This window comes from Tetrahymena thermophila (genome assembly GCF_000189635.1).
Source record: "Tetrahymena thermophila SB210 genomic scaffold scf_8254185, whole genome shotgun sequence".
Taxonomy (NCBI): Eukaryota; Ciliophora; class Oligohymenophorea; order Hymenostomatida; family Tetrahymenidae; genus Tetrahymena; species Tetrahymena thermophila.
This window is the reverse complement of record NW_002476085.1, coordinates 75732-90119: the sequence shown is the minus strand read 5'-3', so window position 1 is coordinate 90119 and position 14388 is coordinate 75732. Positions and strand designations below refer to the sequence as shown.

Genomic DNA, 14388 nt, shown 5'->3' with positions numbered 1-14388 from the left:
ATTTTATAAGATTTTTTATTTGCTAAACAACATTTTAATATAAAATACTTTTTAGAATACAAAGATGTAATTTATTTTTTTAAATTTAGAAACTCTCATTTTCAAAACACAAATTATATTAACTCAATTGTAATTATAAAAATCTATTCTTTAATAATATAAATTATATTTTGATAAATTTTAAATAATATTTAAGTAAAAAAATTAAATATTTATTAAACTTGAATTAATATTTAATTGATTAAAAAATATGGATTGATATAAAGATAGGTTGGCAGATAATTAGTTTTATATGAAATTATAGAATTATTTTAAGGATCAAATTTTATATTAATTGAATTTACGAATAAAGAACTCTATAAATTAACAAAATATTACAATTTCTCATTGAAAATCTATTTCAAATAAGATTTAAATTTTTTAAGATTAAAAAGTTTTGAAAGATATTTATTTAATTCTTCAGAAATACTAAAATTGACTTTATTTCTCTTTATATATTTTATCAAAGGCTTCTAAAATATCTTCATCATTAATCATATCTCTTTCTTTATGAATACAATTATATGCACTTTCATTAGTGACATTTTCTAAATCAGCACCACTTAAACCTTCACTTTTACTAGCTATATCTTGAAGTGTTTCATCACTTACTTTTTATTTTTTCTAATTAAATATTAAAAATTTTATAATGATTAGTCTATTATTAAAAGTCTCTATAAATAGGTGTGATGTAATAAATTATTTATAATTTACATTTCTTAGGTGGACTTAAAGGATACCTTTTCTTTCTTCTTCATCAGGAAGGTTAACCTTGATTTTTGTATCGAATCTTCCTGAACGAAGAAGAGCATCATCAATAAGCTAGAGTCTATTAGTTGCAGCAATAACTACTATATTTTCCATTTATTAGAATCCGTCCATTTCAGTAAGGAGCTTAATTTATTATTAAAAATTATAATTTCGAACATTTTATTATCAAAGTACTTAATTTAAGGTAGTTGCTCTTTCCATTTCTGCTCCTTATTGTTCAGATTCTTTATTTTTTCTTCTAGAGCCAACGCCATCAATTTCATCTATAAATATAATACAAGGTGCAAACTTTCTTGCTTTTGAAAACAAATCTCTAACTCTCTTAGCACCAACACCAACATACATTTCTACAAATTCACTTGCAGTAGTGAAAATGAAATTGGCATTTGATTCACCGGCAGTAGCTTTTGCCAACATAGTCTTACCAGTTCCTAATGCAAATAATTTAGGAATAAATTAAACTAAAATGAAAAATTAATTACCTGGAGGACCATAAATTAAAACACCTTTTCTCAATCTAGCTCCAACAGCTTGATATCTATAAATAAATTTGATAAAATTACATGAAAAAAATTCTTGAAATGATAGTAAAGTACTTGGAAGGATGCTTCAAAAAATCGATAATTTCTTAAAGTTAAGATTTAGCATGATTAAGTCCATAAATTTAATCAAATTTCACTTTCACTCTCATTTCATCATCAATAGGCTTAATTTCTTTTTCTGGCATAATATATCTATAAAAATTATAAACAAATTATTGAGTTTTCATGTTTATTTCATTAAAAATTTTAGTACTTTGATGCTATTTTAAATGTGAGGTATGCACTTGCAAGAGTTATTAATAAGTTGGCGATGTTAATGCCTTTGTTTTTCTCTACGCTTGAAAAAACAATTTCTGGCTTTTCCCTATTTATTTTTAATAATTTTTTAGAAAAATTCTACTTGGATGCATAGAATTATAAAATATTCTATTTTAATCTTCTTCAATTGAATGCTTGATTGAATAAATTAGATTCTACAATAATTGTATACTTTAGTAAAAGGAAAAGTCTATCTTTAGAAAGCATAGAAGCATCGGTTTGATAATAATTATTACTATTAGTAGATCTAAATAAAAGTGTTTTTCCCTCAACTAATACCTTCATCATTTATATTTTTATTATTTACTAATTTATCATTTTAATTATTTACTTCTGATATTATATTCTAAGATAAAGCTAACAAGAAATAGCTTAGTTTAACTTTTGGAATAGATTATGCTTTACTTGCTTTACCTAAGAAATAAAATGATATCACTAAAGCTATACCAGCGTAAACTGATTTATTATTTGAAAAAGTTTTTTTCAATTTTTTAATCCAGCTTTTTAAAAACTACATGAATGCTAATTATTATAAATTTTAACTATTAATTTTGTTGCTTTATACTAAGTGTTTGCAAATCTATTTATCTATCTATCTATGATTTCAAAATTTTAAAAATCTTTGTCTTGATATTTTAATGAATATTTTTGTTGCAAGCTTATCTAATTTAAGACTACCGAGCAAAACCTAATATTCATATAATTTGATTTTATTTTACGAATATTCTCTTGGATTCTTCAATTCTACACTTAGTCAGTCGATGATGTCATCTTATCATTTCATAACCACTTTAGAATTTATTTATAATTTTAGAATATTGAAGAAAGCTCAGATTCATATTTTTTAATTTTTTTCAAAAAAGCATTTTTAAAAAAATAAATTTAATAAAAAAATAATAAATTCATAAAATATTAAAATATATTTATTTTATTGGAATATATTAAATAATTAATATATATTATGTAACCATACATACATACTTTATTCCATATTCATTAATTTAATTAAAAATATCATTCTATGGGCTCAGGTAGTTTAAAATTTAGTTTTTCTGGGTCAGTAAAATCCTCAAGATCTATTAAATCGTTTTCTTATGTGCACTTCTCTGTGCAAGTATGATTTATAAAATACTTAAAGATACCTAGATAACTTTAATTCTAAAGAGTTAGGAGAACTTTTGGATCTAACGAATAAACTAAAGGTTTGAATATTTTACTGTTGTTTGGCGATTAATAATAATTAGCAATCATATAGTAGCCATAAGTTCTCTGATAAGATTGGTGTCCAACAAATTATTTATTTATCCCATCAGAATCATATCCAATCTCTTGAAAGCTAGCAAATTTGTTGTAATTATTTAGGTCTTTTTGGAAAGGTTAACTAGAAAAGAAGAGCTTTTTATTATTGATTTCTACTTCATAAATGCAAAAGTCAACAAACTTCTCTTTTTCATATATTTGCTATGCAATAATTATATCTTTGTTGAGATTTATGTAGTATTCCAAATCATCTTTTTAGCTCCTTTTTACCTTAATAGGAATTTTTCCTACTCTTTCCTCTCTATCTTCCTTCAATTTAAAAACGTAATTAGTATTTCCTTTTGCAAATGGAATACCTTCTATGCTAAGATTAACTTCTTTCTTAGTTTTGCAAATATGCAGAGGCTTATCCCATCTTACTATATTTTGATAATCACTGTCCTTTTAGATACTAAAATCGTATCTATTTGCCTAAACACAAGTAGAAGAAGAAGCTTTATCATCATTTAAAATCAAACTCTCCAATTTATCTTTTATTCCTTGAAGACTAAATAAGCTACTTGATTTTTAATTTTTTACTTAATATTCATTAATTTCTGTTTCTTCATCTCTTGCCCCATCTTAATCTCTGAAAGATTTGTTTATAGCCATAATTTCATCATACTTTATTTTGAAATCAAAATTACTTTTATTGAATTAGATATTATTCAGCATGTTATAAACTACTTTGTAGTATAATTTACTAGTGTCAATTTATTAAACTCCTTCTTCTTCTTGATTTTTAATTAGAGTTTCAAGAGCAGTTTTTACTATGAATTTTCCAAATTCTTTAACAGAATTTCCTAGCTCTCCTTATTATATTTCAACTCCAGCGTACTTTTAATATTCTTAAGAAAGCTTTTTCATCATTTTGTCAGTAGATGAGTTTATACGAGCAGAGTAAAGCTTTATTTTCTTCTATGCAAATATTTACATAAAATGCTCTAAATCTTCTCCACTAGGATCTCCATTGGGATAATTATCTCCACTTCCACAATCATTATAATCTTTACCATGAGCAGGAGCATCTGCAATAAAAACTGCATATCTAGCACCACTAGCCCAGTCTTATTCTAAAGAACTCTTAAATCCACCAAAAACGTCTTCAGGCTCATCTCCACCTCCAGCAGCGCTTACGCCAGAGACAAATTTTTTAAACTAACGCCAATTAGTAGAAAAAGGGAAAATAGAAAACCTAATTTTAGCATCTTATATATCTCTGTATCCACAAAAACACAGACGAATACAACTTGTTTTGAATTATTGCTTAATTTACTTAACGATAGCAAATATTTCATTCTTTACAGCTGTAATCCAGCTTCCCATAGAACCTGTACAGTCAACAATAAACATCAAGTCTAGCTCTGACTTTGGAAGCATAGAATACATGTATGAATTATAAGTCAACACATCATTAGCTAAATTTTTTAAAGTAGTTTAATAAATTTGGTTAGCCAATTTCTTTTCTTCAATAGCAGTTTTCATTTTTACCTTAAACTTTAAACTTTGAAATAGTTTTAAAACGATTTGTGTAATGTGTATTAATTGTATTTTTATTATAATTTTTATTTATATTTATGTTTATTAAACTAAAAAATCTTTGGATATTAAATGTTTAATTAATTAAAGTGTCTATAATTGGTACTAATATTAATTAAAAATCTATAAATTATCTAGATACTTTATATTTATTGATTTCAACAAAATATACCTTCTTAAATTCAGTAAGAAAAAATAAAAATATCTATCAAATTAATAACCTTATTAAAAAATTTTTTATATAGCTGAAAATAAATAAACAGGTAAATTAATAAAGTCTATTGTTTTATTTATATATTAAATTATCTTAAATTTAAATGATAGAATCTTTAATTTTGAATTTTAGTTTAAAAATTATAATTTTTTTAAAAAACTAAGATTTTATTTATTTTTTAAATTAAAAGTTTAAGAACCTTAAATTAATATCTTTATCATATCCTAAGATATTATGTAAGTATTAACCCTTTATTTGTCTAAGAAAACTTTTACCATTTGGTTTATAAAGAAATATTAGTGAATATCATTTTATAAATATTTTAAATTTTAATTTTTAAAATGTAAATACAAAAAATAAATGAAAATATTCAAATTAAATAAAAAATAATTGAGAAAATATGATGATTGGTATTTATGTTTTAATCAGTAGGCCTAATGGCATTAAATAAGTTAATTAAGTGCATTAAATAAAAGAAACATGAAAATACATAATTTAAAATAAAAAACATAGTTTGATTTGAAATTATTTATGTTATATTTAGTTAGTTTCATATTTTGATTTTTGTAAATATAATTCAATAAATCAATATTTTTACATAAATTAAATTTGTAAGAATACGATTTAAAGTTATTGAAGTTATAATCATATGCTTATCAATTTATTTATTAATTAATACAAATTTAAGTTTTTTATTAATCATTTAATTAAAAAAATAAATCAAGCTAATAAAATAGTGATTGTTTTGTATTAATGAAAGTTAGTTTTATATAATTTTGAAAATGTAATAATTAAATTAATTTCTTAATATTTTATTTATTAACTTACTTTTAGACATAATTAATTAGTCTTAGATTTTTTCAAATATTTCAAAATTAAAAATTAAATTAAATTAAAATTCCATTTATATTATTGTAAGAATAGAAAGAAAAAGAGAAAATAATTAATATCTTTTTATTATATTTATTCAAAGACACATTTATTAATTAATAAATTAAAAAAGAATAGATTAAGAAATCTTACTCCTCCTAAATTATTTTAATTCTTTCATAATTTTATTTCCAACCTTACTCACATAGGTTCAGGAGGAGGAGTTGGTGGTGATGGAGGTGTTGGTGGAGTTGAAGGCGTGTTTGGAGCCTACTCTTAAGGTGGTTATGGAGCATGTTAATTGCTAGGATTAATTATTTCTTTTAATAACTAAAGCCTTTTTTCTTCTTACTATCTAGTTTTGTCATCTAAAATTTATGTTGGTTATGCTATGGCTGATTTTACCTACTAATCTGATGGATTTATTATTGGTTAAACTCCTTAAATGACACCAACCTAATTGGGATATTGTTAAATAATTGGTATTTATTATGGTATGCCTAAGCTTGAGTTTTGAGCTTGTTAAATAATTTATCCAGGTTATTAAATCATATTTTAGTTAACAACAGCCATATGAGGATGATGATGAATAATTTATTATGGAGGTTAGGCAAATACCACAGCTTAAGGGCCAGGCTATCCGTAAACTAATGCCTAAGGTTGTTTTGCTTACATCATTTAATGTGGTGGTATTTATTAAACTATTTATTAATTTTACATTTAGATTTACCCTCCTTACATCCTATAACCATGAGCTTGACCATACATAGGTTATTATCCCATTACAATTTATGGTTATTAAACCATATTAGGCTATACTTGTTGAACTATTGCTGGTATTACTTACCCAGTTTATGGGTTTTATATCATTCCATATGGTACAGGCTAAGGTTAAATTATAGCTGACCCTTAAGGATTTGGAATTTATTATACCATTCCCTAAAAAATTTACTATTACATAGGCATTTATCCTGCTTAACCTGGCATAAATTAGTTAACCTAAACTTATTGAGGTAAAACTTAAGAACCTGGGTATGCTTATTGAGTTTATTAAGCTTAGCCTTATACTTATCCTGGTATTAATGGTTACATAATTTGGTTTTGTTGTTAAACAGGTTGAATTTAACCCATAACCATTATAGGAGGTTAATTAGGTTGTTAAGGAAATTGCTAAGGAATTATTTGATTTCTATTAGGTATTTAATTTTAAATTTATTGAGGTTGTAATAGAATAGCTGGAATTTATTACATCTACTGTTAATTAGCGTTTTAAGGCAAAGCGGTAGGAGTTACTTAAGATCCTATTTAAATCTATTAAGCTTACTAAGAAATAGGCTAAATTGCAGTAGGGTTTTAAATAACTTACTATTATTGGGATTACTAAGTATTAGGGTATTATGGAGGTTGGTTTGAGGTTTGCTAGCTCTAAGAATTCGGTAATTAGATAGGATTAGGTGGAATACTGCTACTATTTGTTAATATTTAATTTACTTAAATCTATTAAGATTAACCCTACTATTGTGAGGAATTTTAAAATTTTGAATTTGATTGTGTTTCGGTTTTTGAAATTTTTTTTATTTGCTCAAATTATTGAATATTTTATTTTCCACTATTCTTATGGGATTTATCATCTTATTAACTTTTGCTATCAGTTTAGCGTTTTTACCCTTATTTCTAACTATTCGCATCTTTGTCTCTGTCCATGCGATTGCTTTTAGAAGAAGATTAATTCGACCCATAGATGTTCATAGCTCTGCTTGAATGCATCGTACTAGTTATACCAATGTCATTTTGTGCTTCTTCCTCTCTATTTTAACATGAATGGCTGTCGTTTGTAGATTGTAGCATGCTTGAAGAAGATTGTTTGCTTTGTTGCATATCTTCTTAATATTACATACCTATTATACCACTACTATTCTTTAGTATATCGTTTAATTTAACATTCGACATTCCTTTTGATTTTTGTTAATTTTAATTTTATTTTTCTTCATTATAATTGCTATTATTATTGTTGTTACTTTTTCTATTATCTTAACCTGTCCTCATATTATTCATTTAATAAGCATTGCTGTTCATTTGGCTGCTTTGACGCAGTATACTTAAAGGGTCATTATCTTGTTACTTATTTCCAGAATTTACATTTTAGCTATTTTACTAGCTACTTATGGTATTATTATTATTATTGTTGCTGTTACCATTATTACTATGAAAACGGCTGCTACCTTGATGATTGTTGTTATTATTACTAGCATTGCTTGTGAGATTGGCATTTTAATTTGAGTTATTATTATTACTATTATTGTTATTGCTTCCATTATTGTTACTATTTAAATATTAAGAATTAAAATTATTGTTGATATTATTATTATTATTACTATTTTAGTTATTATTATTTTTATTTTATTTATTAGATTTGTTAGTATTTTCTTAATAAAGAAATCTGTATTCTTAAAAGCTTTCTTCGTCACTGAGATCATCTGAGCTAATAAATGAATTAGGTAGCTTAATCTTCTAAAACCTTAATAAGCTATTTTTATAGGTTATTTCTTCTTACTTGATTTAAGCTATTATACAATTTTATTTTTAATAAAAATAAATTATGAATCTATAAATATGTTACGAGGTAATATCTAGTCCTCAAACCATTCTTTTTTCATTCTGCACTTAAAAAGTTTACATCTTTTCAAAACATTTGATTGAACAAAAAATATTTTATTTTTATCATCTTTTGCTTACTGATTTCTCTAAAAACTGCATTTAGGGTGGATATTGCACTATTTTAGTTTTAATAATTGTTAAATTCTATTAGAATAAAATTAATATTGGATACGAATTAAGTTATATGAATGATATTGAATACTGAATTAGTTATGTTTAAATTAAAAAAATATTCATTCTAAAAAATTACTTTCACTTTGTATTTCGGATTCAACCAGTTTTATTTATGAAACACAGTGCAAGCATATTCACAATCCTCTACAGTTTCGAATTAAGCTATTGTACAATTTTAATTTTTTATGTAGGTTGGCTCCTCTACACACTTTAATTTTAAATGTGGATGCTTGTTAAGAATAAACTAAGAGATTTACTAAGCAGTAAATTTAGGTATATTACGGAAAATGCAAGCATAATAACTTTTTAAATACTCAGGATTAGCTCTTTTATCAAGAGCCCACTTAAATTTAAGAGATTTAGGAAGTAGATTACGATTATTTTTAGTAGGTAAATCAAGTAAGTGTTTACTTACGATTATTGAAGTGCTCTTTCTATAAAAATCAAAAATGAGAACTTTAACATTTTCAACATAAATGATACTAAAATTTCTAACTTTTTTCTTATTTTTAACAGCAGAAGTATCTAGTTTGGACAAAGATATTACAATTTTATATATTTCGTGTTCATCACACTCATTTTAGGGATCCTCTATATAAATTTTAGGAATATCTGGATAAAGCTCAGCCTCTTTTAATGAAGAGACAATATCATACGAATGAAAGTCGAAGAAATTTAAGTATATATCCTCCAAAGAAGCTACATCCTTACTGCCTTTATAATTGTTCCCATTATCGTGATTTAGTTTTTTTCTTAAAATACTCTTTTATTTTTCGGAATATTTTTTAGATTTTTTTCTATTAGGAGAATCTCTATGTTTTTTCTTATGTTTGCCTTTTTAAATCCCTTTTTTCTTTGAATCACTAGCTTTTTATATCTTCTTTTTCCTTTCTCTGCTACTGCTACTGCTATTTTATCTATCTTTCTGCATATTTTTCTTTTCAAGAGCCATTTTACTCTACAATTAATACAACAAATTCCCTTATTCTGGATATTCCTATTCAAGCAAGTGTTCTTCTTTTTCATCTTTCATATTTTAGCTTTTATTTTTCCTCTCCATATTATCTCTGTTTTAAAACTCACTAGAATCTTCCTCATCTGAATGATGTCTATTTATTTTTTTACTTTATTTATCACTCCTTTGATTTTCATCCTCCATCTAATCATTTTTTTTATGTTTCTTACGATTATTACTACTTTTACTACTTTCTCTTTCGCTATATGAATCATCATCACTGTTATCTTCACTATCATCACTTTCATTATCTTCATCATCACTGCTATCATATGATTTATCACTACTATTGCTAAATTCATTTTCATCATCACTCCTTCTATTATCCTAGTAGCTATCATCAGAGGAGTTAGTAAAATTATATTTTGGAGATTCCTCTCCTGATGTTGCTTCCTCGTACATCATATAATTTAAATTCTATTAATATTTTGTTTTTGTAGAAAATTTATCAAGAAAGGATACAATTTGATTGGATTATTTATTAGTTTTAGCTTATTCCGCTAAATCGATTTTATTAATTTTATAAAATCTATTTATATTCTATTTTAAAATCTTGGTAATTTCAAAAGTATTTTAATTTTCCTATTCTGCAAACATTTTGTATTGCTAATATTGTTGTTCGAAATTGCTTTATTGCTACTATTAACTATTCTATTTTTCACTTTAAGTTGAGTTCACTTAACAAAGGTTTCCTTCCGTCTAAGAAGGATGCCTTTGCCTTTAAGTTGAGCTTTTAGAGTTCGTTTATTATGTTGTATTCATTGTTCTCAATTTAATTATTATTAAGATAAAAAATAAATGATATAAAAAATCTATGCACTATTAATTAAATTTCTAAGAAATTAATTAATTAATTATCAACTTAATACATTTATTTATAAATATAAATAATTGCTTGTTTCGCTTATCAATTTAGATTTCATCCTTATCTATTTATTGATTTTTCTTGATAAATATATAGATAGATAAATAAATAAATTCATAAATTAAATTTTAAAAATCACACATATTTATTGAATATTAGAAATCATATTTTTTATATGTCTACTTACGCTGAAGATACATAAATACATTTGCAACAAGGAAAAATAATTTATAACAGAATAAGTTCTAATTTAGATCTTCTATTCAATATTTTAAAAATTTAACCACCCTAATAAAATTGTAGTATCTATTTTACATTTTATAACTTTTATTTTAATTTCAAAAATAGGACCAATTTTTTTTGTAAAAATTTGTAAAAACTTAAAAAATTTTATGCATTTTTTATTTATCATAAATAATCAAATTTAGATTTAAAAAATTAGTTTTTATGTACTTGATAAATAGTTTTTAAATAATTAAAGTTTTTAAATAATTGAAATAAATATAATTATATAAAATTGTTTCATTTTTAAAATTTTAATATAGTTATGTTTATAGATAGTTCATTCTAATTAATAATTATGTTTTTCAAATTAGATAAAATGTAATAATCATAATTATTTTTAAACATTTAAAGAACAAATGCTTTTGCTTTTTATTTTTTTATTTTTAATTTATTTTAGTTTTATTAATAGGACTAGAAAGCAAAAAAAAAAAATAGTACTTATCAAATTTGACCAAATCAAGATTATTTTAAAAATTGTAAAATTGTAATTATTTTTCATTTTTTTGTATTAAATTATAATAAATCATCGATAAAAAAATTTGCAATTTCATAAATTATAATTAGATTTAAATTAATAAAATTTAAAATAAATATCTTGTTTATTATTTTAATATTCTTTTTCACCTTATTGTTTAGTTAGAATTTTAATATAAAATGACTGAGGTAAATTTTATAAAAATCTAAATTAGATTTATTTTTTCTCATTTAAATAAATTAAAACTAAAATATTTTACTGAATTATTAAAATAAATTTCAATTAGATTATTGAAATAATTTTGAATAGTATTAATTATTTAGAATAATAAATAGCTAAAATTTAACAAGAGATATAAAAATAAGATGATAGTATCATAAGTATTTGTATTTGTATAATAACTGGAGTAATATTAATAGTTTTTTTAATAATAAAAGCTAAAAAGTTTTAATTGAAAATTTAATTTAAATCAAAAAAGATATGATTGTTAAAAGTTTAATTTATAGAAGTTTCTAATAGGTTAGTAGACTTTCAATTACTAACTCTTATTTCATAGCAAAAGTCAATAGCAATAAGCCTAAGTTAGAGAAATTTAGCTAGAAATTAGAATCTATTTCTGGAAAAAAAGAAGATCCTAACATTTAAGCTACCAAGCCTTCAAAAAAACAACAAAATACTCAATAATCTTTTAGAAGTAGAGTTAATAATAATATAAGATAAAAATAGAGAATTGAAGAAAACCCATTCAAAAGTGTTTAAGATTAAGATCTTGATTAATTCAAATAAGAGGACTTAGAATAATTTGAGTAATTTTCAGAATGTATTGATCAAAAAAAGTATGAGTAAGCAGCTATGATCTTATAGGATATTTTAGATAATTTAGAAGAATCTAAAGCACATTCAGATGCACTATAAATGCTAGAATTGTAGAATAGTTTATATTTATATAGTAGAAAATACTTAGATGCCTATTTAGTTAGGTCAAATATATCTAAATATATGGAATATGCCCCTACTAACTATTAAAAAGAGGAATTGTAAAATCAGGTCATTAAATATTTTTATCAGCTAATCTTTACACATTAGCTGCAAGCTGAAATGGATTTAGATATTTTATATAAAAATCACTATAGATAGTTGCCTGAAGAGAAAAAGGCTTTATTTGATCTTGCTATAGCTGTAAAAATTACAGAAATACTTATCTGTATAACTTAAAATTACTTTTATTTATCAAATAGGTAGGTCACTTTATTTCACCTGATAAAGAAGCATAAGAAAAAGGAGTTAGTTTCATATTAAATTGCATCAAGAATACTTAAAATAAGCAAATATTATGTAAAGCTTAGAATATAATTTCTATATTAACACCTTTTTAAAATTATTATCTTAGCATATGCATTTTATAATTTGGGAGTGTATTAATTTTAATTACTTGAAGACCCTAAAAAATTTATGGAAGAAGTCATATAAAATGAATAAACTTAAGACGAAATGAAAAAAAGAATTTAGAATGTTATGAATAAAATAAATTAGAAGGAAAAAATATTGATTAGCGATTTATCGAATTCTCTTTAAAATATATTAACAGCAATAAACTTAAATAATTTAAACGTTTCTGTTTACTCTATTTAAGATATTTTAAATAATAAACATAATCTGATACTTTGTGATAAATTTTCCACCAAAGCATTATTATTTTTAGCTTAAAACTATAACTTATTTAATATTTAAATTGCCAAATCAGTAATTTTTTTGATTGTTTGACAAAAACTAATTTTAAGTATATTTTAAACCAAATAGTTAAGACTTTAATTAATGCATTTTGCTTATTAAATTGCTACTCAAAGAAAGCAGCACTAACAAAAAGCTAATTTTTTATATGCATCTCTATTTGCAGATATATAAAAAGTAATCAAAATTATTTTTATTTCAAAATTAAGATTTTTTTAAATAAAGCCTGAAGAAGCTAAAAAGTTGCTTATGTAAAATCTACAAGATACATCTGATCCAGTAATTTTTACATTATAAACAAAAAATAAAACTCAATTCATTTTAATATACCATAGAATCAAGATCCAATAAGATATGAGACGCTTTAATTACTAAGTTTAATTGATTTTGAAAACAAATACAGTAATTTAATATTTTTTTAATAAAATATTTAGAATTTTATTTTTATTTTAATTATTAAATTTTTTCTATTTTAGAATTTAAGAAAATGGCAAAGGAAGTAATTGTAAAAGATAATTTATAATATTGGTGTCTTAAATTACAAGATTTTGAATTGTAACCTCTCCATATAATTCCTGAGAGCGAATTAAAATTAGTTTCTGAAGAAGAGCTTAGTGAATATAAGGATTATTTAGAAGAAGGGGATGGTGAATCAGATCAGTATTATACATCTGAAGGTGAAGAAAGCGAAACAGATGTAGAAGTGGAATATATTAAAAAGTGGGAAAAATAGCTTGAATAAGCAGGTTTAGATATAAATAAATTAAAAAGTAATTACTTAAAGTGAATCTGTGAAATATTTTTTATTTATGTTTCTCAATTTTCTTAAATTAAATAAAAACTATATTCTAGAATAAAAAAAATTAATTAATTTTAAATCTCTTGATTACAAGTGTTTTAAAAACTAAAATATTAAATTTATTGATAAGATATTTATGCTTGTATGCGCGTATGCATTACGTGTATTTTGATGAATAAATAGAATTTAATATTATATCAATACAATACGTATTACCTTAATGTGCAATTTAATAAATGATTGTAAATATGAACTAATTTATTTGTTTATTAATTGATGTATTTATAATTGTGATTATTTATTTAATTTTGTTTCTTTTAATTTTTTAGAATCAGATTATAATATACACTAAATAATATTAAAATAGATAGATAGATACTTTTATGTCAATTTTCTGTTTTAGTTAATTTTGAAAAATTTCTCTAGATAAAAAAGCTTTCTTTGCTTAACTCATTCAATTGATTGCCCAGTTTCTCAAAAGTATGTGTTTATGTGTAATTGTCATTACAATTATACTAAAAAACGAATTTAGAAAATTTTAGCTATTATTTTTTGATATCAGTATACATACAAATGTAAATACTTTTTAATTTTTTTGATGAAAGCATATATTCTTTAATTACTCTACATATATTTAATTTTAAAAATCATATATATTTCTTTCTGATAAGACTATCCATATGTCTAATTCAATGTTTTTCAATTATTTAATGTGTCATTTAATGCCTTTATTACATACATATCAAAAATATATAAAGCAACAAATAAAAAAAAGAACTAATTCAGTATTAAAA

At 23.1% G+C, this 14388-nt stretch overlaps 4 protein-coding genes across 4 annotated transcripts; 1 reads left to right on the top strand and 3 right to left on the bottom strand. All coding sequences in view use genetic code 6, as the record gives it.

Annotated features, from left to right (window-relative positions):
- Positions 1-459: 459 nt before the first annotated feature.
- Positions 460-2187, bottom strand: TTHERM_01079260 (ATP-dependent metalloprotease FtsH; the record flags this gene model as incomplete). The annotated part of the gene is made up of 8 exons (XM_001025694.3): positions 460-663; positions 754-933; positions 985-1241; positions 1293-1348; positions 1407-1544; positions 1606-1716; positions 1843-1949; positions 2002-2187. 8 exons carry the CDS (start codon positions 2185-2187, stop codon positions 460-462), a joined length of 1239 nt encoding a protein of 412 aa, XP_001025694.2.
- Positions 2188-2684: 497 nt separating this feature from the next.
- TTHERM_01079250 (mhck/ef2 kinase domain protein) lies at positions 2685-4454 on the bottom strand (the record flags this gene model as incomplete). The annotated part of the gene is made up of 1 exon (XM_001025693.1): positions 2685-4454. One exon carries the CDS (start codon positions 4452-4454, stop codon positions 2685-2687), a length of 1770 nt encoding a protein of 589 aa, XP_001025693.1.
- A 1339-nt stretch (positions 4455-5793) lies between these two features.
- Positions 5794-10252, bottom strand: TTHERM_01079240 (hypothetical protein; the record flags this gene model as incomplete). Its single annotated transcript, XM_001025692.2, has 3 exons — positions 8501-10252; positions 8213-8366; positions 5794-8156 (listed from the first exon to the last, which is right to left on the bottom strand). Exons 1-3 carry the CDS (start codon positions 10199-10201, stop codon positions 5794-5796), a joined length of 4218 nt encoding a protein of 1405 aa, XP_001025692.1. The 5' UTR covers positions 10202-10252.
- Positions 10253-11509: 1257 nt separating this feature from the next.
- TTHERM_01079230 (hypothetical protein) lies at positions 11510-13647 on the top strand. Its single transcript, XM_001025691.2, has 7 exons — positions 11510-12243; positions 12303-12399; positions 12455-12807; positions 12865-12972; positions 13021-13074; positions 13131-13197; positions 13272-13647. The coding sequence occupies exons 1-7, from the start codon at positions 11545-11547 to the stop codon at positions 13580-13582; spliced, it is 1689 nt and encodes a 562-aa protein (XP_001025691.2). The 5' UTR covers positions 11510-11544; the 3' UTR covers positions 13583-13647.
- Positions 13648-14388: the final 741 nt, after the last annotated feature.